Source organism: Lampris incognitus, chromosome 13 (assembly GCF_029633865.1).
Source record: "Lampris incognitus isolate fLamInc1 chromosome 13, fLamInc1.hap2, whole genome shotgun sequence".
In the NCBI taxonomy this organism is placed as follows: Eukaryota; Metazoa; Chordata; class Actinopteri; order Lampriformes; family Lampridae; genus Lampris; species Lampris incognitus.
The window spans coordinates 18,699,790-18,727,199 of NC_079223.1; the positions used below are offsets into that span (position 1 = coordinate 18,699,790).

At 42.0% G+C, this 27,410-nt stretch overlaps 1 protein-coding gene across 1 annotated transcript; it reads right to left on the minus strand.

Moving 5' to 3' along the window:
• Positions 1–756: 756 nt before the first annotated feature.
• On the minus strand, positions 757–27,142 carry fam149b1 (family with sequence similarity 149 member B1). Its single transcript, XM_056291613.1, has 16 exons — positions 26,742–27,142; positions 26,209–26,325; positions 24,753–24,897; positions 18,473–18,621; positions 16,816–16,950; positions 13,183–13,344; positions 12,363–12,544; positions 10,661–10,803; positions 9,128–9,196; positions 8,296–8,408; positions 7,654–7,881; positions 7,087–7,210; positions 3,583–3,708; positions 3,162–3,243; positions 2,737–2,874; positions 757–2,238 (listed from the first exon to the last, which is right to left on the minus strand). Exons 1-16 carry the CDS (start codon positions 26,786–26,788, stop codon positions 2,156–2,158), a joined length of 2,043 nt encoding a protein of 680 aa, XP_056147588.1. The 5' UTR covers positions 26,789–27,142; the 3' UTR covers positions 757–2,155.
• Between the last annotated feature and the right edge of the window lie 268 nt (positions 27,143–27,410).

Sequence of the window (27,410 nt, forward strand, 5' to 3'; positions counted from 1 at the left end):
TTCCCCAATTCAAAACCTGGAGTGAATTTCAACAAGTCAAATCTACATTGTGAGAATCAGGGAAGTACATTGGGGAAACGTATAATGAAGTAGATCTGTACATCATTTCCTATTATGTAAAAATGTAAAACGTACTTTGACTAATGGTGTCATCTGCATCATCATCCACATGACCTCCTGAACAGGAGACGTCCACTGCCTTCCAGTCCTTCACCCTGGAAAGAGGAGGGAAAGAGGCTCGACAGACGAGGGTGAGTTTATGTGTAATCTTGATGCTGACAGGACAATTGTGATATGCAAACACGTTTGCGTATGCGTTTGGTCACAAGGTCAAACGTGGACGTTAACATGGAGATGGACACAGAACATGGATACATACGCATGTTTTTACACACACACACACACACAGGAGCAGGAGTCTATATTTTTTTTTATCATTTAGTATAATTATGTGGTTAAGTCACCTTCCAGGCAGAGGAAGATGGAAAATAATTTGAGGAAACACAGCAAGAGATTGGAGAGGACGAGATGATGAAAACGCCAAATTAATTTAAAGCAGCTCTGCTGTTCTTCCAATATTTTCGCCATTTAATATGTGAAATATGCATTTATGCATCTGACCCCATATTTTTATTTTAGTTTTGTGCTGTACCCGGCCCAAAAGAAGCGGCTCATGATGAGATGAGTTGTACCTGGGAGAAAAATACTCCAAAAAAAGAGGACAATTACATAAAAGAGAAGTTAAAAGTGGGCTTTAGTTTTATTTCAGTCTGCTACCGGTGCATAGTAATAGCTTTATATGGATGACAGACATGTTTGGTGTAAAAAGTCTTACCAACAGACAGCCCATGAACATGGATAAGCAGTGCCCTGCTTACTGTTTTGTATGCCTACATACAAAACTGGACTTTATCTTGGCATCCACTGTTTGAAGCTTACAGATGTTCTAGGTCGAACTTGTGAATATTCTGTTTCTTCTTATGTTGTATTCACAACCTTCAGCAAAAGCACAAGTTCATATTTATATACATATAATATGTACACATCACTTTATTCTTTTGTACAAAAACGCAAAGTTACATTGTCAAAGGAAATACATGAAAGAACAGCTTTGCATTTCAACGTTTGTTACACTGTAACTCGGTTGTCTAATGTAGGCTACTGGAAGTAGAGGAAACCATCAGACTCACTTTACTGCAATGGTCCAATGAACTTGAGAATAGTTTGCTGTTGATTTTTGCATTGTTGTAGTTATCAGAAAGAAACCAAAGCAGTCAGCCAGAGTTTTACTTTGTGCACAAGTTTAAAAAAGCACTACCGCATATACAGCAAATAGTTGACTATCCAGCGCACAACTGACATGAATGGGTTGCTTCTCATGGTTTATCCACATACAAATTCAGACAAAATATCACGCCACTTACACCTATCCATCTCTTCCATCGTCCGCCAAGGGAAGTGCTGTAGTGAATGCGGCACATGGCTTGTACTGTGGTGAGTAGTTGTTTCACTCTGTCACTGCTAATACAGCAGATGTATTCCCCATCATGCCTCCCATGGCTTGGACTTAAACCCTAATTGCATTGACAAAGAGGGATTGATGTGGGGAAAGGTAAGTTAACCTTCCATTTCAAATAGCATCGTGACTGACTGTGAATGCTGTTTTATAAAGGAGTGTTAAAGAGTTGTGTCCTTATAAAAATACAGTACCAAACAGCCGGACGTTTTATTGTCAGGGTGTAAAAAGTGCTTTTTGCTCCCTCCCTGTGTGTCTTTGTTTGATTGGATGCGTCATCCCCTGCATAGTTGAACCACATATGAAAATGCACAATGCACAATACACAACTACACAATGAAATATAAACACACACGCGCGCACACACATATATAAAGATGGGGAGTTCCTGTTGACAGCTTACTGTCTTTGGCAGCTGCTTAAGCTGTATTTATGACATATAAAAAATAGCCCTCTAGAAAAAAAAGTGTCACTGATAAATAAAAATCAAAACAGTACAACAATAAAAAACAAAGTTCTGCTACAGCTTTAAATCAATTATATTCGAGGCCACTGATGGGCGCCGCAGAGTGCTGCGATGAATTGTGCTCAGCTGAGATGAGGCAAGAATGGCTAAAAGATAAAGAGGTATGGTAAAAACTACAGGCCGGGTCTGCTGCTTCTCGATGAGATGCCCCCTCGTGTGTGCGACCGCGGTGGGACTGACACAGGCACCGACAGAGCTAGGGGGTAAAGAAGAGAGACAAAAAGATGTCAATTCACGGACATATTGTACCATGGACATGGCACGCCTCCTCATGAAATCCCCAAATACTTGGTTTGGATGAAATTCTCAGTCACCCAAACAAACTGCAAAAAGGCAACACCCAATCCAGAGTTTGATTAAATCAAACTCTACTGTGCCATTCTCAACTGCTGTCATTATTATTCACAATTCTGTTGCGTAAAGTTTCCACTTTTAGGTGGTTTGAGTCTTCAAAGCTTTCGACTTTTTTGGATGGGCCCATAATTTTTGAAATTGCTCTCAATCGATGGAAAACAGAAATATGATCCACTTGCAGAAAGCATCTGGAATATAAGTCTAAATTGTAGGTAGACCTCTGGAAAACATGTCAATAACTCACCGGAAACCAAAGCTGCAACTCAATATCTCTTACTCAAAAGAGGTTTTGCCCCAGACTCTAGTCTGGAAGTGTGATAAACCAGTTTATTCTGCTGACCTGGGAGAGGGGCTTGTGGCCCTGGCTCCTCTTCATCCTCTATTGGCGAATGGCCCAGGGGATGATGGGAAAAAGAGTCCAAGAAAGAGGAGCTGCTGATGCCCAGACTGATGCCGGTCACACCGATGCCAAGAGAGTCTGAGGGAATCAATGAATAAATTTATGCATAATTTATTGGAGTATTATTAAATCTATATTCCACAGCCATGGTATGTATATATATGAGTAGTGGTGTAGTAATAGCATATTCCTCGCCTAGAAGCTCTTGTCTTTCATTCTATTGTAATTTGACCGTTATTGTAATGGTCTGCCTCTTGCGGTAGACTAGGATTTAGGAAGAGTAAGGATTATGAAGGTTTATTCATTATTTAGATATTTATGTAAATGAAGGATGAGCATAAACATGCCTGAGCAGAATTGCTGACCTGTGCCGACAGAGGCCCTGCCCGGCCGACCCTGGCCAATGTTGTCCAATACAGTGAAGGACCGACGGTACGGGGTATCTGACTAAAAGAAAATAAAGACAGACATCAAACTGACTCTGTCTGACACAGTAATAAATGGTACTATCTTTGATAGTAAATAAACGCTTAACACAAATTAGATCAACTTGTTAACTGGTGTCATAAAAGCTCCAAGCATCTTTGCTTAAAAGATACTTAGAAAAACAATGATTTAGGATTGTCAACGTTTGTGTGGGATTAACCAGTTGAGGCTAAATAGCATCAAATTAGTGGCTTGAGGTGACTGTCCTTAGTTAAGTTTGTTTTACTAAAGCTGTCACCTTTGTAGAGGTATTTGCTATTGCTATTATAGCTTGTGCAACAATGATAAATAGCCTCCTACCCTGTAGGTGAGAGTGGTGTTGGGGCGAGAGATGACGTCTAATAGGTGATGGCGATCCCTGGGGAGGGTGCTGCCGGCTTCATCTGTTACAGCACTATGGGCACGGCTAGATGAGCCTCTCTGACGCTAAATGAATGGGTAACAAATGTGCATACACAAACAGAAACACAACCACAATTCACCTATAAGTCCTTTAAGTAATGAACCCAGTCTTTCTATGTGACAGTGCTATAGAAGGCAGAGACTCTTTGATTGTGAGCAGTGTTCTCAACTTTCAGCAAGCATACAAATTTCAAACAGGTGGCTCAACAAGTTCGGATGGTTCAAAAACTAGCAACAATTTTAACTCGAGGAGGGCACTTTACAGTAGAGTGCAGATCTCCACAAGGCGTACGCATCTCCCCTTCTCCGTACACAGACACAAACAGAAAAAAATTGTTTTTTTTAGCCATTATAAGACTTGTGCGCAGCGCCCCAGTCGATTGAATATAGGGAAAAAATGTTTTAATATGCAGCGCTCAGGCTAAAAAAAAAATCTACCTAGTAAAAATGTTTTGCCTGTCAGTCTGTGGATGTGCAGCCTCCTAGGTGGACCCTCGCAAGACAGCGACCAAATCTGACATGAAATGACAAAGATCAGGCTATCACAATTAAAAAGCCCTTATTAAAAGACGTCAAATGTGTTTAACCGTCATGGTTTTCATGATTTTCATGATTTTCATGATATGAAATTAATGAGGGCCAATGACTGCTGATTGACTTTCATTCATTCTAAAGCAAAAAAACAATGGTAAGAAAACATGGCTCAGCCATAGGAAATGTTTTGTTGTAGCTACTGAGATGATTTCCAGCTGTGACTGCAATTAATTCTACTCTTGAAATTTTATTTTTACAGCGGAGTTTTAATCTTAGAGACTATGGCACCTCCGTGTGGCGGCAGGGTAAACAAGGCGAATTGTTTTAGGTTCATCCAGTGTTCCTACAGTTCTCCTGTGCCGAGATCAGTAGTGAATGATGCTGGCTTGCGAAATACGATCGACTTCTCGTTTACTTTCAGGATTCATACCCCAATACTTAATATTTTGGTTCTGACAGTATCGCTGTCCGAGCTAACTCAGCTGTAGATGTGAGTTGCGCATGTGCACGGCTGACTCAGCACGGGCAGCGACGGAAAGCAGCATTGGTCGAGACAGCTAGAGCGTGAATGACGAGCGAGAGGCGACAGCCAGAACAAACGTTTTTCGAAGGTTTTTAATCACCACAATCACAAGAGGTTCTTCATCATACAGTCATAACGGCACAAAAAAATTAGGCTGATAGGTCCAGTAGCATTTCCCCTCCAGGCTACCGCCTAGTGGACATAATAAATAGTATGGTTTATATGTTGCTGGAGTTAAATTTTGTAAGACATTTGGTGTCCATTGGTAGAAGTTAAGTATGAGGCCAGTTAATTGTGCCTCTTCACTGTATACACACTGTAGTAAACAAACTACAGATAATGCTGAGTAGAGTGATTTTCTGTAATTAGAGATGTTACTTAGTAGCAAAAACCAGTAGCATCAGGCATTTACCTCTCTTGTTGCTCACCGTCGGTACAATGGAATCTACTATATCTACAGGCCCACCGTCACTGCCGAAAGGCCCTTGAGCAATGCACTGCATCCCAAAACTGCTCTACAGATGCTACACAGCAGGCAACTCTTCACTCTGACTTCCTTGGGTGCCGAGCTTTGTAAGTAAGTAAGTAAGTAAGTAAGTAAGTAAGTAAGTAAGAAAGTAAGTAAAGTTTCATTTATATAGCACTTTTAAAAACACAGTTACAAAGTGCTTTACACTCAATCCAGAAATATATGAGTAAATACATAAAAAAATTGAATAAATATAAAACATGGTACAGGGAGTAACAGACCAAGCTAAAAATGAACCAAAACAGAAGGCAGGGATGAGGATCTATAAAAAGGCTTGCCTGAAAAGATGGGGTTTTAGAAGCCGCTTCAAACAGTCCAAAGATTCAGCAAATCTAATGGATTGGGGAAGATTTTTCCAGAGGCTTGGGGTTAATAGTGCAAAGGTGCGGTCACCTTCTGTTTAGCAGTTGGAGTGGGGGATGGATAAAAGACCAAGGTTTGAGGATCAGAGTGGTCGGGAAGTGGAATGAGGAATGAGAAAATCAGAAATGTAACTGGGGGCAAGATGCAGCGCTTTAATGTAGTGCTTTCAATCTAATTAATAAAATCTTATAGATTATTCTGAATTTTATGGGAAGCCAATGGAGGGACGCAAGGATAGAGGTAATATGGGACCTACAGCTAGTTCTAGTTAGTAGTCTATCAGCCGCATTCTGAACAAACTGTAGACGATTTAAAGTAGCTTGGTTGAGGCAAGAGTAGAGGGAGTTACAGTAATCTAGACGAGAGAAAATGAAAGTGTGAATTAATATTTCGATATTCTTAAAAGACAAAATATTTCTGATTTTTCTCAATATTTCGTAGCTGAAGAAAACAGGATTGGAAAAACTTCGTAACATGGTGATCAAAAGATATATTCTGGTCAAAGATGATACCAAGATTTTTAGCGGTAGGTTTGATGTTTGAATGAAGTGGACCAATAAACTGAACTGAAGTGGCAAAGTTCTCAAGACCAACTAAGAGAACTTCAGTTTTTTCAGGGAGTACATGGAGGAAATTAAGGAACATCCACTCTTTGGTGGCAGCTAAGCAATCATGGAGGGAGGACAGTTGATTCAGGTTATTGGGTTTGGCAGAGAAACTGATCCGAGTATCATTGGCATAACATCGGTATGACATGTCTGGAAAGTGACCAAACAAATGATCCAGAGGAAGCATGTATAAAGAGAAGAGAACTGGCCCAAGGACAGACCCCTGAGGGACTCCACACAGTAGGGGAGCTGACGAGGATACACGACTGTTGATACAAACATTAAAATATCTATTAGTCAGATAAGAGCGGAACAAATTTAACACTGTACCAGAAATGCCAAACCAGTTCTCCGAACCTATCACGTAAGATGGCATGATCGATGGTATCAAAGGCAGCGGTTAAAGCTAGAAGAATAAGAATAGAGTAGTCACGTTTATCAGCATGCATAAGAATGTCATTGGACACGCTTAGCAATGCAATCTCAGTACTATACTTGTGAAGAAAACTGGATTGAAATTTATCGAAAATGTTATGACCCTCAGTCAGCTGCAGGATTTGGTCTGCAACCATTTTTTCAAGGAATTTGGATAAAAAAGAAAGTTTGGAAATCGGTCTATAATTCTCTACCTTTGGCGGATCGAGAGAGGGTTTTTTGAGGAGAGGCTGAACACAGGCAATTTTAAAATAGTCAGGCATGGACCCAAATGTGAGTGAGCAGTTGTGTGTTTTGTGGGCAAATTACAAACAAATAAATTCAAGTTGCACTATGTGTCATCATATGTAAATACATTGACCTATAAAATTCGTTCTTTCCCTATGCTCATTTGTTTTGTGGTGCTGCACCTGCAAGGGTCTGGAGTGCTGCCCTGAGTGAGTTGAATCCGGGTCTCCAACACTAATTGGGGGAAGGAGGGTGTTCCTGCTCAAAGGCATCAAGAGAGAGGTCAGGTGGTCATTTGCCGTGGGTCTGTGGAAAGAATAAAAATCTTAGCAAAAAGAAATAACATTTTTTTCCATGCACATGCATTAGATATTACATACTTTTTTCTTTTTTTTTTACAAATCCACTGCTTCTTAAAGCAGAATTCGCATTCCTTATTGAAATAAACTGTCACATTCTATCCTATGACTCTTTCACCTTCAGATTATGACAAGTTCATCCCACAACTGTAATCCCTCCCTCAATATTTCTGACCATCCTTGTGCTGCAAGGCACGAGATGAAACAGTCTACTTTCCAAACTCATCTCTTGCCTGTGTGACCTCAGAAACCATTGCGGCGACGAGGGACATGAGGGTGCAAGAGGAGGATTCAGGGGTGGGGTGGGGTTTGCAGAGGTAAAAATATGACAACAAGGCCCTGTTTGTGTGTGCGTGTGTTTATTTCTCCCTGGATGGTTCTAAAACTCACAGGCGTGTCCCACGGATGATCTCGTCCATGGATCCTGCTGTGGCGCTGGACTGAGCCAGGCTAGGCGCCAGCGGCAAGAGTGTGCGGGGGGGCGGGTTTCTGCGTCGTGCCGACTGGGCTGGTCGAGTCAGTGAGGAGAAGCTCTGCTCCAAGGCCCGGCGGGGACGGGGCTTGTTGGCGGGGACCATGCTGGAGCCTGGTCTATGGGATACCCTCTCCTCTGGCTCCCTGCAAGGAAGAAACAGGAGTGATGATGCCAGTGTGTTTGTTAAATTACTTGGAAACAGACAATGAAAATGACATTTCTTTCTCACCCATGTAACATTACATAACACAGTACTTTAGGAATTCAAGAGCAAGTGTTAGGCATTAAGTCCATTTTGCAGCACTCCTTTGGAACACTATGGGACTATGGGAGGAAACCAGAGCATCGGCGGGACACTTATGCACACATATACAGATGGGCTCAAGAAAAACCCAGCAAATCTGTTGCTATGAGGCATCAGTGCTAACCACTAAAGCTCATCCTATCTGTTTTTCAAACAGACAGTTTCCATTTAGCTTTTTTTGTTTCAAATTTTTCCGTTTATGCTGTCAACATTCAAGTGCATTCTGGGTAATGTGTGCTCAGTGTGTCCGTACTGGGCTCTGTCAGACACTCCCAGGTTCCTTTGTTGTAGGGGAATTCCGTGGATCACAATGAGGTCATTCAGGTTGTGGTGGGTCACAGCTGCTCCTACCAGTGACCTTCCAGCCTGGAGGATGGACGGAGTGAGGGAATGAGAAGAGAAAGTGTGTGTGTGTGTGTGTGTGTGTGTGTGTGTGTGTGTGTGTGTGTGTGTGTGTGTGTGTGTGTGTGTGTGTGGTGGGAAGGAGAAGGAGTAAGCATTAAAAGGGAAGTGCGGAGAAGAAGAGAGAGAGATGGATAAAAAGAGGGGAAATACAAGTGAGAGGGATGGAGATGATGGAGAAATGAGATGGGAGGGGTGTTGGTTACCCAGACAGAAATAGAAAGAAGAGGAAAGGAACATGTTAGAGGAGGAAGAATTAGAAATGTTACACACAAATATTTTTTTGTAATAAATGCCATGACATAATTGTTAGTTCTTACTTAATGCACAGTATATTTCCCACATAACTGCAACATCATGCATTGAAGTCAGGAAGCCCTACATCAACAGTCAGGGACAACATTCACAAACAAACTGACAAACAAAAAAACAAACCCTCCTAAACGTGATAAGTAGTTAAACAAAGCCATTCCTGTTGATTTTATTGTGAGATTAAAGAAACACAAACTAGTTCAAGTTGAAAACAAAGAAGCAAACTCAGCAGCAGATTAGAACGACAGCAGCATGATGTGTTAGTCGACAGGCACAAGCACATTTAGACTGAGGGTAAAGATAAGGAACCGCAATGGTCGATGTGCAGACATTACACCGCCATTTTGGCTCTGAGTAAGGGATTTACATACAGTGGATGGCTTTTTCTGCTTTTTGGATTTCCGTCTGGACTTGTGCTTTGAGTCCCTAGATTTTGTGCTCTTTGAGGTGGAGGGAGTGAAGTACGAAAAAGGAAGGAGGAAAGTGAAGGAGGGAAAATGAGAAAGAAAGAAAAAAGAGAAAGAGAGAAAGAAAACAGAAAGAAGAAAAAGGAAGGAAGAAAGAAAAAGAAAAACAGATAAGACAGTCAGAATACATTTGTGAGGGAAAGGGTAGAACGTAAACAGGGAAGGAAAGACAAAAAAGTGAGACGTTAATGAATTAGTAGCATTGAAGGAGGGTGAAAAGAACTACAGGCAGAAATGAAAACAGTCGACAGTTAGGTGTAGACAATGGGGGCATTGGTTTGTGAATATGCTTTGAGTCCTCTTTGCCAATAGATACTGAGCAAAAACTGTCGATACTCTTCTTGGGTCTAAAATCCGTTGCATTTCACACAACTAATGTAAACCCTGTCTTCTACAGAGAAAAGGGTGGTGACAGGTTTACCACCGGGGCATATGACTTTGCTTAGCAACACTTTTTTCCTCATCTGCTCTTGTGTTTGCAGTGTTTATTTGCATTTCCCAGTGTCGCAATTAATTCACTTCAGTTTTAATAAATAGAGAAATACACTTTCAGCATAATCAATAAATGTCAATACTGATAAAAACTGAAAAAGCAATCACTCAGAGGCCTCATTGAACAGGAAATGAAGAGGAATAACAATAGGCCTAGGTGTTGTTCTAGTAATAACATTAGTGATGATCTTTGGTCAGGGTGTTGTCATTTAATTAAAAATAAAGCTGTCAAAGCTGAGCTTTGAACAGGTATTTTGTTATAACTAAAAAAGGAGCCAATTTGAACTGAGCAATGGAATGGTCCATTTTAATAATTATGCATGGATTGCAGTGTTGTAGTCAAGTCACTAAACCTCGAGTCCCGAGTCCCAAGTGTTTGAGTCTGAGTCTGGGTCCCCAAAGAAGAGTCTGAGTCGAGTCCGAGTCAAGTCCCCATTATCTGAGTCCGAGTCATCAAGGTTGAGCCTGAGTCGGGGCGTCTCTTTAGGCATCTTAGCACTAACTGTTACTGAACATGAGGGTTTGCACGTGAATCTGCATGTAGGTGGAACACATGGGCCTGCCCTTGCATGAAATTGAATAATGTTACGATATTAATATAGCTACCAATATCTTATGCCAAATTATTAGGGCCTATCACAAAAAAACTATCAAAAACAAAAAAACAGTCTATCAATTAACAAGTCCGAGTCCTCATCTCCAACTTCCAAGTCCGAATGCAGTCAATGCTCGAGTCCAAGTCCAAGTCTTAGTCATCAGTGCTCAAGTCCAAGTCGAGTCACAAGTCCTGAAAATCAGGACTCGAGATGGACTCGACTCCGAGTCCTGCACTCGAGTACTACAACACTGACGGATTGTATTAAAAGAAAATCCAGTCTAATTCCAATATACACTCCATTGTGAGACTCCACCAAGGCATGCCTAAATCTACTTTTGACCACTGACCTGAGACTGCAGGCCGCCTGTGAGCTGAGGCATCCTGGTCTGGCCAAGCTTGGGCAGCATGGTGGGCAAGGTGGAAAGCATCATAAGGGAATTCTGTGCATCTTGTTGGACTGGACTCAAGTTCACTAAGTTTTTCTCATCGTCTGCCAACGACATTTAGAAAGACTTACAATTACTGCACATGTTGCAATAGGAACGGACTGATGATATAACCTAACCACAGGAACTGGAATTATGCTTACACTTTACATTTCTCGATGAGCAGCACTTTTACCCAAAGCAACCTATACAGATTCAGCAACTAGCAGATATATTAGTGTGTCAACCCACAGATATTTAAGAGCACTAAATAGTAATCTTGTCATTGCAATGAGTGCTTGATATTTCCACTACAATTAGTTTACTATAAGAGGGCAGTGGGCAGACCATCAGTAGTGCCGCAAATAATGAAGGATTCCAAAATAGCTTGACAATCATTATCATTATTACAGAATCAGAATTACATCAAGGTACTTGCAAAAAGACCTGCACTCCTTATATTGTAAATATCATTCCTTATGAATGCATAAGGCATTTTATTCTTAATTCATTGGTACAGTTTAAAATGCTCTTTGTCCATATAATATGAATAAATGTGTATTTAATGGTTATCTCTCGCAGGGAACCGTGGTGGTTCCCTGTAATTACAAGTTCACCAATCAGACAGAAGCTCCACCTTGTCCCTACTCTCAAACAGTACAAAAAAGGTACAGGCTCGCAGCAGCTCCGAAGGTCTCCTCACAGAATAGTGGCTTGTGAGAACAAGTCACTAGCTTCTTGTGCACAATGTTGTGACAGAGAGTACACTTTGCCAAGAAAGGTTTAAAGCCATTGACTGGATGTTTGCTTTCAGTATGAAGTTTCAAACTGAAAACTAACATCCAGTGAACAGGTTTAAACCCCTCCTGGATATTTTACTATCTGGATGACTGAAATGAGTCTACATACATTGGCTACATTTCAGTTTAGGGAAATGGCTATGGTTATGGTTTGGGTTAGGGTTAACGCCAACATGGAAATAGCACACCAAGTGTCATTGGTTAGAAGTGCAGCGACAAGGCCTGTCCGGTCAGGGTTGGAGACCTAGTGACTCCCATAGTTTCTTCACCCAAGCTGTAGAACCACTGTTTATCAAGTGATCAGATGCAAAATGATGACTGACACAGTGATTCACTAACTGGCACTAAGCAATCATCTTCATGTCCTGATATCTCAACTGCATTTGATTCCCACTAAGTGCAATGGAAAGCAGCTCTGACCCATCAAACATTAAATAATGCTAGACTAGTAAAAAAGACATAATTTAAAGAAAACTAATTGGTGAATAGTTGTTGATAAGGAAACTCGTGAATTAGATTCACATTATCCACAATTGCCGGGGGGGGGGCATTTTCCTTTTTTCACCTCCTAAGACTTTAAGGAAGACTTGCTTTCACCTTAAAAAGGAAATCATCAACAACCACACTTGGATCTGTCCAAAGAAAAGTTAGCGACAAGTCAGCTTAGTCTATTTACCACGTTGATGTGACACTCAAGTCATAATAGCAGAGCTCATCTTGAAAGTTTATTGATCACAGCGATAGTTAGTAAAAGAGTTGGTGCAAGGAGAAATTTTGCAAATGGTCCATTGTAGGTCTACTTTGCAAAATCCAGTCCTACATACCTGAGAGGCATCCTTCCCAGTGGCGCTTGACCAGTTCCTCCATCCAGCCAACCAGCTGCCACCAAACATCATCAAACAACAGGTCCAGGATGGCCTGACGCCGGCATCTGTAGGGCGAGACAGGTGGCAGGCAGTGTCGCCTCCGACCTGACTCAGAAAACTCCCGTTCCCGCTCATCATCCCTGGAGAGAACCAGACCACAGGAGGTTCGTAAACATCACGACAAACTTACGGACAACCGTGTGAGTGTGTATATGTTTATCAAAATGCCTTCAGTGTTTCTCTTCTCAATATACAATGTCTTTGAGTAGAAACAGAAATTCAATTATTTTACTGTTTTATTATTTTATCTTTTTGTGAAGTACTTTGTAACACTGTTCAGAAAAATGCTCCATAAATAAGGTTTATCAGTATTAAGAAGACACACTCCATTTACAGACACAGATTTCCCTTTTTTTTTCTTCAAAAAAAAAAAGAAAAGACAGCAAGTCATTTTCAACTGTACTAAACAGAAGACGTGACTAAGGTCAACAATGGCAGTCAGTAGGACAAATTAGGTTATATGTACGACATACAATAGTGGCTGTGTACACTTCATTATACAGTATATACAAAACACAATACACTGTATATGGATGTGGACAGAACTGAACAGACAGCATAAATGAATTTTTTTTTTTTTAAAAACAGTAAATATCCACGAGAAACAAATTGGATCAGTTTGTTCAAAATACCCTAAACCTTGAAGCAAAGGAAAAGAAAAACAACAAACCAACTGAACAACTAATATGGAACAGTGTGAAGACATTCTGTCACTCACAAGTCTCTGCTGTCAAAGGCCAGGTATTCCTCCATCAAACCCTCCGCTTCAATCACTCTTTGACTGTTGTGACTCCTTGAGCCACTAGGGGTGCTAGGGGGTCCATTTGACTCCGTTGCAGAGGGCTCGGCCAGCATTGCTCTCCTGCCCTGCACGTTCAACCTGTCCCCAAAAACAAGAGTGCTAAGAACCAAGGCATGTACTATGCATAGGGTGCCGTGCTTGCACACAGTCAGAAGCACATAAGCACACATGCAATATAATTTCAATACACTGTGCAGAACTGGCTGAAGCTGACCAAATGAAAGCAAGCTGGAAGTTGTCAAAACACACACACACACACACACACACACACACACACACACACACACACACACACACACACACACACACACACACACATAGCACAATGATACTGACAAACTGGTTGAAAAATACCATTACCCTTCTCTTGCTTATTAATCTCAACAGTCTGATGCCCATTTTTTTGAACACAGGTAACCATCATTGGTATTGACAGCTGGCCTACTTGTAGCAGTTAGTTAGTTAGTTAAAACACTTTTCCTTACTGACTTGATCATTTGACAGCCGCCAACATCTAGGTCACAAAACCACAGAGCCAACCAGCAGGCATCCATAATTGATGCACTAACGAGCAGTTGGCTGACCTGCCAGCCGGCTAGTCAGTCAGGGAAGAAGGAGAGACACTAAAGGACTTCTCAAAAACTCCCTTAGCTAATTAGATGTTCTCGCTGCTGCACCCGCCAACTTCTCAATCAGCTCTGCTCTGAGAAGGATGGGGTAAAAAGCACCAGGACAAGCCTGATCATTAAATCTGGAACAATCCATGATATCACTTATCTATGATAATGAATGTTACAAAATTTGTCTCAATTTGTCTTTATTCTACTTTCAGATTATTTCACGAGATGAAATGCCCCCTGAAAAATCCTGCATTATTTTGGGAAAAAAATCTTTCATGTGTCAACTTTAAGCTTTTGTAGCCCCATTTCAAAATGTTAGAATCTGGATGGACGGCAAGTTCTACTAGCCAGACTCATTAATAAGTCTCTGGTATTAAAGGTTCAAACATCTTTACTGGTCTCATTCACACAACCATCACCTCAGTCAATGTCAGTACTTTACATAAGAGTCCTGTACTCTGAGGATTTTAAGTCACTCTTACAGCTGTTTAGAGTAACAGACATATCTCACTCAGAATGTTGAGCAATTTTAAGTGATGGTTTGAAAAAAAATTAAATGATTCAAAAATCAAATGATTAAAAAAATTAAATGAAAAAATACTGTCTCATAAAGAATTTACTTGACTCACTGGATTTTTTAATATATATACATATACATATATATAAATATGTATGTATTTTTTTCCGATTTTTTTCCCCCTTTTTCTCCTCAGTTGTTAATTGTACCCGTCCAATTAACCCACTTTTCCGAGCTATCCCAATCGCTGCTCCACCCCCTCTGCCAAGCCGAGGAGGGCTGCAGACTACCACATACTTCCTCCAACACATGTGGAGTCGCCAGCTGATTCTTTTCACTTGACAGGGAGGAGTTAAACCAGGAGGATGTAGCATGTAAGAGGATCACGCTATTCCCCCCCCCCGAACAGTCACGCTGTTGAATTGCCCTCGCACACCCCGACTGACCAGAGGTGGCGCTAGTGCAGCGACCAGGACACACCCACATCTGGCTTCACATCCGCAGACACGTCCAATTGTGTCTGTAGGGACACCTGACCAAGCCAGAGGTAACATGGGGATTCGAACCGCCGATACCTATCTTGGCAGGCAACGGAATAGACTAATATGCTACCCGGACGCCCAAGGGCTTAGGGATATTGACAAAATCAAATATCACAATATTGCCGATATCAACCTCGGGATTGATAATGTGATGACAGTTTGGCGATGACTATTGGTGCTTTCATGAGATCTTTACACACAAGAAAATACGAAGAAATCATCATTAGTAACATGGACATAAGTTCAGAAAATATTATTCCTTTACTGTAATGCAGCCTTTAAGACCAGGGCATGACAACACTTAAGTTGTTTCACTACACTACGATAATCAAAATCCAAGATGATATCTAGTCTCATCAGCAACGAAACTACCATACTACATGTATAGGTAATGCAGCTGCATTGGGGTCCACAACAGTTTAGGGCCCGCACGCACAGACCCCTCTTTATCTCGCCACTGTTGTATCAAAGAGTTCAAGTACTGAGTCTACGGTATGTTAAAAAAATGTGCAAAGTATGCCAGTGCGTAATTATGGACATGCATACTGCTATGTACTATGCAGTAGAATAGACAATTTCACACAGCAAAAGGCCTAAGAGTGCGCCTATGATGTAAGTAAAACTTATTTATTTGACTAATAATCAACCTAAACACTTGTGTTTTGTGTTTACAGGGCCTATGCACAGATATGAATAATGTTGTCTATGTGCGGGTGCGCTGTCACCGATTATGTTTTCATCTGTTATGGCGCTCCAACACCAGTTTTTGTGACGTAGGCTAGTCTATCACTATCTTGGCCCTGCCATATTATAACTCCTGTTTATAGCACAGCGGTCTGTTTTCCTAGTAATCATCTCATTTCGGCATGAACTGTGCAGTGCATTGCACTGTCACTGGTCATTTTAAAGCTGGGTGCTTTCACTTCTTTCATTCGTCACTGATATGACGTTATATTACATCTGATTGTGATGGGCAGGCTGGGGCCGCTTTGACCATCTTGCACTGAGATCCAGCGTTGACTCATTATGCTGCCGAGTCTCATATCGCGATATTGATATTATATAGATACATTGCTGAGCTCTAACGCATGTCCATGTCATCAAAAGCATGGAGAAAAATTGAAAAGGGTTTTAAAAATATATATATTAAGTCATCCAGGTGGCGTGGCAATCTATTCCGTTGCCTGCCAGCACGGGGATTGCCGGTTCGAATCCCCGCATTACCTTCGGCTTGGTCCGGTGTCCCTACAGACACAATTGGCCGTGTCTGTAGGTGGGAAGCTGGATGTGGGTATGTGTCCTGGTCGTTGCATTAGCACCTCCTCTGGTTGGTCGGGCCCCTGTTCAGGGGGGAGGGGGAACTGGGGGGAATAGCGTAATCCTCCCACGTGCTACGTCCCCCTGGCGAAACTCCTCACTGTTAGGTGAAAAGCAGCTGGCGACTCCACATGTATCGGAGGAGGCATGTGGTAGTCTGCAGTCCCCCCCCCCCCCCGGATCAGAATATGGGGTGGAGCAGCGACCGGGACGGCTTGGAAGAGTGGGGTAATTGGCCGGATGCAATTGGAGAAAAATAGGGGGGAATAAATAAATAAATAAATTACATGCCGCTGAGAAATCAGAAACATATTTTAAGCTCTCTCCATTGAATGATATATTTTCAATGCATCAACTTTTCCACCTCAAGCAAGCATAAAAACTTATTTATAATACTTGAACGTTTTTTCATTGTTTTGGCCTCTCTTTCAGCTCTTTTCTTTTGACAACTTCCCAATTTGAAAAATAAACAAACTTGATAGCAAAGCAGCTAGAATCTTTCCGATTTTAATTTCGGTCCAAAAATCAACCAGTTAGAGGTGGCGCTGCTTACTCGGTGAAACCCCTGTCTTTTTCCTTGGCCTTGCTCGTGCTGTCCTTTTCCTCTGATGGATAGCTGTCATAGGTTGATTTTGTATACCACTGGAAGCCCTCATCACTAGGACACACCAGCTGCCCTCCCAGAATCCTGGAGGATAAATACATGTACGCACACATGCACATTACAATGAACACGAAACACACCAAGGCAAAAGTCCACACACACTCATAAGGACACATGCAAACACACATGAAAAGTAAAGAATTGATCAAGCCATAGTTAATTACTGTAAATGCACAAATCAGTTCAAATGGCTTTTAAAACACTGACCAGACATCACTTCCATCTTAGTGAAAAAACTGCCGGAATTACACTACTGACACATGATTAGCTCAAGTACATCTGACCTACTGAGAATACACCTTGGGAGCTTTTATAAGCAAATCAATAGTAAGTACCCTGGCATCTTTGCGTGTTTAAACACAATGTATGTGCACTTGTAACTAGAACAGTGCACTCAGTGGAGTGCAAATCCCCACGAGACGCAACTCCCCTTCTCCAGTGCTCGGACTTAGGCAAAAAACCAGCTGAGGAGTTATTACTCAATTGTGGCATTAAATGTGTTTTTCAAAGGTTTTGAATCACCACACCCATGAGAGGTCCTTGATCATACAGTCATAACGGTGCACAAAAATTATTAAGCTGACAGGCCCAGTAGTGTGCGAGATTAGCAGCGGACAGATACACGCACACATGGACAGAGAAACCAGTGTTTTTCCTGCCATTATAAGACTCTGCGCAGCGCTCAAATTGATTGAATGGGAAATATGGGGGGGAAAAAGATTTTAATATGCAGCGCTAAAGCTAAATTAAAAAAAACAACTACATAAAACATAAAAATGGACCATCGCACGAATGCAAACAAGCCTATTATGACCTTGTACTTTCCATAAGAAAAGGTCTGCTATGCGACCATTTTGGTCTAACCCTAACCCTGTCTTTATTTTCATACTATAATAAAGCTGAGTAAATCGTTTACGCTAATGCAACTCACATCTACGGTTGACTCGGCGAAAAAGATATGTAACACTTCCTGTTTTGACTGCAACCTATAAGAAGTTGTTCTTTTATAACTTTCCCATTTTTTGAACTATTGAACAGCAGGATAAGCGGTTTGGATAATGGATGGATGGATGATCACGTGACTGCCCGATCCGAGTAAACAAGTCGCACATGCATTGGTTAACTTAGATCGAGCAGCGACAGAGAGCAGCGTTGGTCGAGTGAGCCAGAAAGTGAATGAAGAGAGGGAGTGGCGATAGTGAGAACAAACGTTTTTCGAAGGTTTTGAATCCCTACAACCACGAGAGATTCTTCATCATATAGTCAAACTGTGCACAAAAAAATGTTAGGCCGATGGGTCCAGTAGTAGTTTACAAGATCAGCCCTGGATGGACACACACACACACACACCGAACATGACCAAATTTATAATCCCCTCCAGGCTACCCCACCTGACGGGGATAATGAAAGGCTTTTACCCTTGATTCATTAGAGCACCTATTAGGCCTTCAAAGCCTGCGAAAGGTTGATGTGTCAAGTTTCCACACAACACATGAGGGGATAAAAAAGCTACGTGTTCAATGCTGGAGTTGAATGAATGATGTACCGGAGATGGGGGAACCTGACAGCCCACTGCTGACACTCATCCTGCAGCCCCCGCAGCTCTCCTCTCCCGTCACACTTCCCCTCGTACAGCTCTCTGTCGATTTCCTCAAACATTTGCTGAACTTGTCGAGACGCGGCCTTGTCAAACTCCTGTGCGGGGGGGATAGAGAGAGAGACAGACAGACAGAGAGGCTAGTCATCAGTTATTGGCAGGTTTACTGCTGAGCTCTCTTTGCTTCTCAGTGGGATGCCCACATGCATAATTTCGAACTTCTTCAGCCCCCTGCTGTGTTTATGTGTTGTGCACATGGTGGAGTCCACAAGTCCGAGTCCACAACGGAGATATGTTTTTTTCCTATCATTCATCAAAAACTAACATAAAATATAAATCTTACTCGTGGTATTTGTTGTTCAAGAGTATGACAGAAAACTAGAGCCGGGCGGTATGGAAATTATCATGATGATAATCACTGGGAATTTTACGCAACATCGATATGCAAAAATACCATACTGAGGAATCCAACTGAGGTTCATCCCACTGAACTGTTTGGTAATGTTAGTAAAACATCAAACCAAACACAGCTTTTAAATAATACTCCCTTAAATACTTCAGACCAAATTTTTTGAGAAATTTTAAGTAATTGATTCCCTTTATCTATCATTAATTTAGACAAAATTGTTTATCACTTTATAACAATATCCAAATTTCAAAATAATACAATAAAAATTAAAGATGACAAATGATAATATAAAATTGTTGCCTAACCCTCTTTAACGTTTCAATACATGGCCACTCCTACTCCACAGTTATTTTGTTCTTTAACAATTAATACTGGCTATAAATAACATGGTCCTATATGTGCTATTGGTGCTTGACACTGCAGCTGCTTTCATTTTGATAAAGGACACTTTTTGCAAAGGCTTCTGCAGTTTTTTTTTTGTGCAGTAAGTGAAGTAGTTAGAGGTCAAATTGTTCTGATGAGTGATAAAAAACCTATCCCAGAGTAAAGTGGAACTAAATCTAAGTTTCTAGAAGGGACTGTACAAGGTACACTACAGAGACTTTCAGAAGTCACTTTTGTTCGAAGCAAGATCAGGCAGACCTAAAGCAACACACCATCTGAAGACCAATGTCAAGCTAACATGTTTACTAGAGACTGGCATCCATATCCAAGATTCAAAGCCAAAGAACTCCCTACCCCCAGTTAGTAAAACTACAATTAAGAAAGACCACTAGAAAATCACAGAAAGTGTAATCAGTTCATCTGGACACAATGTTTACTGGGAGAAACTGCAGGTATCCCCACCCTTATAAACAGCACAGTTTCATAATGACCGAACCAACAAACGAGGAGTCATCAGGATGTTGTACCACCGAGCTGACAACGTCCCCACCGACACAGCGGCCAGGGAAGGGGAGAAATTCCATGTTAAACAGTCCCTAGTTAAGTGTGGTTATCCTAACTGGGCTTTTGTCAAAGCCAGGAAGACGCCCAAACAGTGCACCAGCTGATCGAAGAGAGGAGAAGGACAACAGCTGCCTAAGCCTCAACCAGTGGTGATTCCATATGTGGCGGGAGTGTCGGAAAAGCTGAGACGCGTATTTTCCCGAACACCGCATCTCGGTTGCTTTCAAACCCCAACATACGCTGCGACAGAAATTGGTCCACCCCCGAGGGCCAGGTCCCCTGGCACAAACAGAGCAATATAGTGTATGCTGTTAGGTGCCACGAGGATTGCCGTGACTTGTACATGGGGAAAATCAAACAGATGCTGGCCAAGAGAATGGCACAACACCAGAGAGCAAACATGTCAGGCCAGGACTCCACAGTCTACACCCATCTACAGGCCAGTGGCCACTCTTTCAAGGATGAGGATGTGCACATCCTTTATAGGGAGGAACACTGGTTTGAATGGGGACTCAAAGAGGCCATCTATGTGAAGAGAGAACGACCATCCCTGAACCGAGGTGTGTGTGTGTGTGGGGGGGGGGTTAACAGTACATCTGTCACCATTTTACAATGCTGTGATTGCAGCTATTCCTTAATCCTCTGTGAATCGTATACATGGCCAGTGAAGCTAATGGTCACAGTGATTTGCATATGAAACCAATCATTAAGCAACTGCATTGTTTATAAAGGTGGGAATACCTGCAGTCAGTTGAGACTGAAGAAGTCACTTAAATGAGTGATGAAATGTTTCTCCCAAAAAACATTGTGTCCGGATGAACCGATTCAACTTTCTGTGATTTCCTTACCTGGGTTATTGAGCATGCATCAAGACAACTAGAAAATGTGACCTCAATGGAAAGGCTCAGTTTGCGAGCCACTTCTTTGATGTCAAAATATGTCAAAATGGTCAGCATGGCCCAAAAGATAAAGTAATTCCAGCACTGAAGACTGGAAGAAAATCTTGTTTATAGATTAATTAGAATTTAAAGATTTTGGTTGTAATCGTAGGGTTTATTGCGAGGCGACAGCTGCATAAATGGTTAATGAAAGTGCATAAAATCTACAGTCAAACTTTTTTCAGGTTTGGGGCCGTTTCGCTTATTCCAGTGTCTGTGATTAGCACAAAATCGACTACACACTGAATAATGCACTACTCTAAAGTTGTGTGGAAAAGAATTGTTTTTTCAGAAGGACAATGAGCCAGAACACATATCAAAGCTTTGCCAAGACTATTTGATGTCAAAAGAAGAGCAAGAAGTGTTGACTAATATGGCTTTCTCTCCTCAGTCACCAGACCTTAAACCCACTGAATATCTATGGGAACATTTGGAAAGGGAAAAAGCAAAACATAATGTAACCCAGGGCAATCTCTGGAATGCTCCAAGACTGCTGGAATAATGTGGATTCTCAAATTCTGAACATATTTGGAGAATCAATGCCAGGAAAAATTAAAGCTGGTGGACATGCCAGCTCATGTCCATAATATGGTGGACATACCAATTATTGAGAAATTAAGAATTTGTTTATATTAGTAAAGTGTTGTAGAAGTGTTGTGTTAGTAAAAAAAAATGTAATCTTGCTTCAGATATAATTTAATGTTGTTGGTGTTTGATGAAGATATGATTAAGATTAAGTTTCCTTTATAAATCCCCTTGGGCAAATTCAGTTACTGCAAATTAACCCATCCTAGCTGTGATCTGTGTAGCTAGGAGCAGTGGGCTGCTGCCTTCATGCTGCGCCCGGGGACCAACTCCAGTTCTTTTCCCATTGCCTTGGTGAGGGAGACAGACAGGAGTATAAAACCTAACAGGCATGTTTCTTTTGATGGTGGGGGAAACTGGAGCATCCGGAGAAAACCCACCGCAGACAAGGGAGAACATGCAAACTCCATACAGAGGATGACACCCCCCCCCCCAAGGTTGGACAACCCCAGGGTTCGAACCATGACCTTCTTGCTGTGAAGCGACAGCGCTAACCACTGGGCCACCATGCCGCCCAAATACACGGATAATAATAATAATAATAATAATAATAATAATAACTCAACTGACCCACCTGTTCTATATTGATGACCTCAAGACGTTTACCAAGGACGACAATCAGCAGAAGGGTCTACTCACCATCGTCAAGACCTTCAGTGACAACATAAAGATGGAATTCGGGAATCGACAAGTGTGCCAAAGCCACTTTCAAGAAAGGAAGACTTACCAAAACTACAGACTTAGACCTTGACACTGACACCGTAATCAAAGAGCTAGACCAAGATGGCACATACAAGTACCTAGGAGTGAACGAAGTAGACAGCATACAACACTCAACCATGAAGGAGAAGATCTGGAAAGAGTACCACAGGAGAGTGCGTATGGTACTAAAGAGCGAACTCAATGCAGCTAACAGAACTGAAGCTATCAACACCCTAGTGATACCTGTAGTGACGTACAGCTTCAACATCATCAACTGGAAATTGAATGACATCAAGAGACTAGACACCAAGACAAGAAAGATGCTGACCATGGAGAAGATGCACCACCTGAAAGCAGATGTCGACAGGCTGTACCTACCAAGAGCTTCAGGAGGATGAGGCCTAGTCCAACTCGAACTGACCTTCAAGACTACCACTATCGGGCTGGATGCATACCTGACAAAAACAGCTGAGCCACTCCTCTGAATAGTAAAACATCAGATCTACTTCATCAATAAAGAAGCTGCACAATTCAAGAAAGAGCTTGATGGCCCAGAAACCCCAGAAAATGACGCAACTACCATCTATGCCAAACGAGTGAAGCAGAAGGCAAAACACCATGGCCAGCAGCAACTGCAAAAAACCTGGGAGGACAAAGTAATGCACGGGAAGTACCCAAAAAGAATGAAAGACAGACGTGGACCAACAAAAGCCATACCAGCAGCTGAGGAGCACCAGACTGAAAGCAGAGACGGAGGGCCTGATAATCGCTGCACAAGACCAGAGCCTGGCAACCAGATCCTATCACCATTGCATCATCAAACATGCAACAGACCGAAAATATAGAATCTGTGGAATGTACGAAGAAACCATCAACCACATTGTCTCAGGCTGCCCAGAACTGGTAAAGACCGATTACATATACAGGCACAACAAGGCAGCGGCATACCTGCACTGGAAGATCTGCAGGAGATACAAGATCAAGACGACTGAGAAGTGGTACGAACATCAGCCAAAAACGGTCACTGAAAACAATGATGTCACCATCCTCTGGGACATGCCCATCCACACTGACAGACAGATAAAAGCCAACAAGCCCGACATCGTTATCAAGGACAGGAAGGAAAAGAGGTGCATGCTCATCGACATGCACCTCCATGCACTTCCACCATTTAAGATTCAAGATTCTTTATTTGTTACGTCTCATTATAAAAGTATAAGAGAGTAAAATTCTTGAGTTTCAGCTGCTCAAGACTGAAGCAACGATAGTAACTGAACAACAACAAAACTGAACAAAAAATCAGCAACAATAATAGTGTGTGATGTATGTAAGGTGTAATCGACGAGTACTGTCAATCAAGTGACATCTGCCCTATAGTGCCTCAGGTCCATACTTTGGACCCGGCTCTACAGGAAGTAAAACAGGAAACACAAAAGAAATAATAATAAACTTTATTTACATAGCACTTTTCTAAACAAGCGCTTCACAGAACAGGATAAAATTGTTGAAAATGACACATATACAAAAAAACATGGTAATTAAGAGAATAAAATAAAAAGCACTAACACATAAAACCATAAAATCAGACAGGTAGATAAGATAGATAGATAGATAGATAGATAGATAGATAGATAGATAGATAGATAGATAGATAGATAGATAGATAGATAGATAGATAGATAGATAGATAGATAGATAGATAGATAGATAGATAGATAGATAGATAGATAGATAGATAGATAGATAGATAGATAGATAGATAGATAGATAGAGAGAGAGAGAGAGAGAGAGAGAGAGAGAGAGAGAGAGAGAGAGAGAGAGAGACGGGGGGGGTGAAGGGGTCTGCAACAGAAAAGGGTTTGATGCTGAGGCAATCTGAGGACACGGAACTAAATAAATCATTGAGTCCTAAAAAAGTGTAGTGAGACTGGCTGAGACTGTAGAGACTAGCATTGTACCAAAGCAATACCCGGTGGAATCCAGCCCAGCATACACGACTATTGAAAGAGTGGGAAGACTAACAACTACAAACTTTGAGTCATTCAGTGGCATTCCCGCAAGCTTGTCAAAAAGCCCATACTAGGGTGTGCGGGTAGCGTAGCAGTCTATTCCATTGCCTACCAACACGGGGATCGGCAGTTCGAATCCCCGTGTTACCTCTGGCTTGGTCGGGCATCCCTACAGACACAATTGACAGTGTCTGAGGGTGGGAAGCCGGATGTGGGTATGTGTCCTGGTCGCTGCACTAGTGTCTCCTCTGGTCGGTCAGGGCGCCTGTTCAGTGGGGAGGGGGAACTGGGGGGAATAGCGTGATCCTTCCACGTGCTATGTTCCCCTGAAAAAACTCCTCACTGTCAGATGAAAAGAAGCAGCTGGCGACTCCACATGTATAGGACGAGGCATGTGGTAGTCTGCAGCCCTCCCTACATCGGCAGAGGGGGTGGAACAGAGACCGGGACAGCTCGGAAGAGTGGGCTAATTGGCCGGATACAATTGGGGAGAAAAACGGGGAAACCCCCCCCCCCCAAAAAAAAGGCCATCCTAAGGACAAGCAGCACTAACTTGAAAAGTGCATCTGATTCGCATTTTAATTTTTTCAACTGTTATTAAAGTTCACTTGTAATTTGCTTAAGATGAGGCTACTCACATCATAGCCCCAAGAAAAGACAGAGCTCCTCTCCGTGGAGATCCCAGTGCCAGTGTAGCTGCTGATACCTGACCAGGACTGAGTGGTGTCTTCTGTGGTGACTGTGGGACAGTCAGACTGGCCTGACGCGGCAGATGTCTCTGAGCTAAGGGGGGAAAATAGGCACGGATGGATTGTGTGTCTTACGTGCTATTTGTTCAAACTTAACAAAGGTCGATGGAGGCATTACTATGTCTATGAGTACACAGAATATGATGGAACTATCCTTTGTGGTATTTTGGGTGGGTGTCTATGTAAAAACCTGCCCATACTGTTACAGGAAAGGGAGGTTGATGGGAGTAGGTACATTACTGATTACTGAGTGGATCAAGTGGACACCTTCAACCTCCATGGCACAAATTTTAAGACCCATGACACCACCAAAATGCTCAAATATAAATTCTGATGCACTACAATGACAACCCTACCAACAAAGATACACACACATGCACGCACACATGCACGCACGCGCGCAGACACACACACCGAGCTATTTGCAGCTTCATACAAGAATGTACCTGCAAATAGCTCACAACGTTGCAATCAATAAATGTCTGACCTCATACTAATAACACCAGGCTAATGTTACAGCTGACCTCGTCTAGAGATACTGATACTTTTTAAGAGAATGCAATCAACCATATTTTTTGTATTCTCTTATTACACTTCTAATCCCCAAGTGACTGTCAGTTAAATGATACTGACCATCTAAATTCAATATTAAACAAGAAACACAGCCCATAGACAATTTTAAATTTAGTTTCCATGTGAAAAGTAAAAGGCAAAAGTAATTGAACAGGCTGAGTCACTGGTTTGTCTTTTAAACAGTCATACAAATTTATGAAGGAGGCATTGTAATCTAAAGTTATCTATTGTTTTGAGGTATCTACTTTCACATATCCAAAGCCTTGAAAATCAGTGGACCATTCAAGAAGGCGTAACAAGAAAGAACCAGATGAGAGAGGGTGGAACATAGCATATCTGTCTATTGTGTAGCCCTAATTAAGAGTAACTTCAGCTCATATACTTAAAATTGCACGTGGCTATAAAAATGTGAAAGTTTCACTTGTATGAATAAGCCCTTTCCCTGCTCTGCCTGTTTGACTGCTCACTGTTAAGGTGTACGTGGGCTGCCAGTCTCAACCAACCCTTGTTCAGTATGTCTTTTTGTCTGTATGTCAATTAATCTATCTGTTGATCTATTAGTCTGTCTTTACACAGCCTGGGTTTGTCTGACAGTCTTTGACCGCAAAAGCCTGAGGTTTCAGGAAACCTGAGGGTTGGCAGGTCAGTCAGTGAGTCAGTCAGTCTGCCTGTTTATCTGTAAACTACCTAAGTTTGTAAAGCTTGGTAGCTATCTGTGAAAAATCCAAATATGTCTGCCTTTCCAACTGTGTGCAGTCCAGGTCCCAGGTACCTGTTGTGAGTGGAGACTGCTTCTTGGAGGCCATGCAGGAAACGCAGTGGGGCCTGGTTATCATCTGCTTCCTCTGGGAGAGGATGGTTGTCAAGGCTGCTTCTGGATAACCCCCGACTGCCCAACAGAGAGATTGAGGACTGATATACATGTAGTCACATTTAGGGAAGGTAGCAGCGGTATCAACTATGGCCCCGCAGCAAGAAAAAAAAAGAACCATTCACCAAGGTATTGTTTTGAAATGAGATGTTATTTAATGCTAATTGCATGCCTCGGTCGGCTGAGCTTGGTGTGAGAGATGGACTGTAACTAATGGGTTTAATATAATTCTCAATTTACACTGTCATCCGATCGTGTCACGACTCACCCAAACTCACTTTCTCCCAGCAATGAGTAACAACGACCATTCACTGGCAGCTATTACGAACATGGCTTAACTCGAAGCAGGTCCACCTCCCATTCTGCTAAATTAGTCGCCAGACTGAGTGAGCAAACAGGGTAAAGATGAACGAGTTAACGTTAAAGTTACTCACATCTCAAGCTTGTGCGATACGGGTCGTCTGTTGTATCGCGAAATCATCCTCCCTTTCTCGAGTTATTGTATCTGGTTCTTCTCTCTCATTGTCCACTCCAGCGTTTCGCGGACTCGCTGTGAACTTTCCGAGCAAAGGTCTGACATTATCTCCAGTTCAAATGGAGATGGTTTAAAAGAGCATGAGACCCAAATTAGATACTAGCTGGTGACGTTAGCGTCGTTGTCGAACCGCTATCAACGTAATTTTTGAAGCTAGTTAATTGTAAACCCCGCTAACCTAGCTAGGGGCAATAGAAATAAAACATTAGCCGCCGTGGCCAAACAGACACGGCGCGCATTTTCGCCTGCGGAAAACTTCTGACACAACGTTAAATAATCCCTCGAAATCAGACCACCTTATCCTCCATTGGTCATTCGTCTTATCAATTCAATTACTAAATTCACGAGTAGTTAACTGTGAACTATTTGAGAGGATTAACTAACACTAGCCACAACAACAACAACCGGGCTGTCATGGATACTCAATGTCATATAGTCCCATAGGCTCATGGGAAATGGATTTCAGAGCGTCGTACCGGAGCCTTTGCTAAGTTCCTACTTTAACTTCAACTCCCACAATCCATCGGGAGAGCGTGGTCGCGCTTCTGAAAACGATTCGCGCGTGCCG

Coding starts and splice junctions, on each gene's coding strand:
- fam149b1 (XM_056291613.1), bottom strand. CDS start 26,788: ATGATTTCGCGATACAACAGACGACCCGTATCGCACAAGCTTGAGAT. Junction 24,898..26,208: donor GCAGTCTCCACTCACAACAG/GTACCTGGGACC, acceptor TTCCCCCCTTAG/CTCAGAGACATCTGCCGCGT. Junction 10,804..12,362: donor CTGGGAAGGATGCCTCTCAG/GTATGTAGGACT, acceptor TGTCGTTGGCAG/ACGATGAGAAAAACTTAGTG.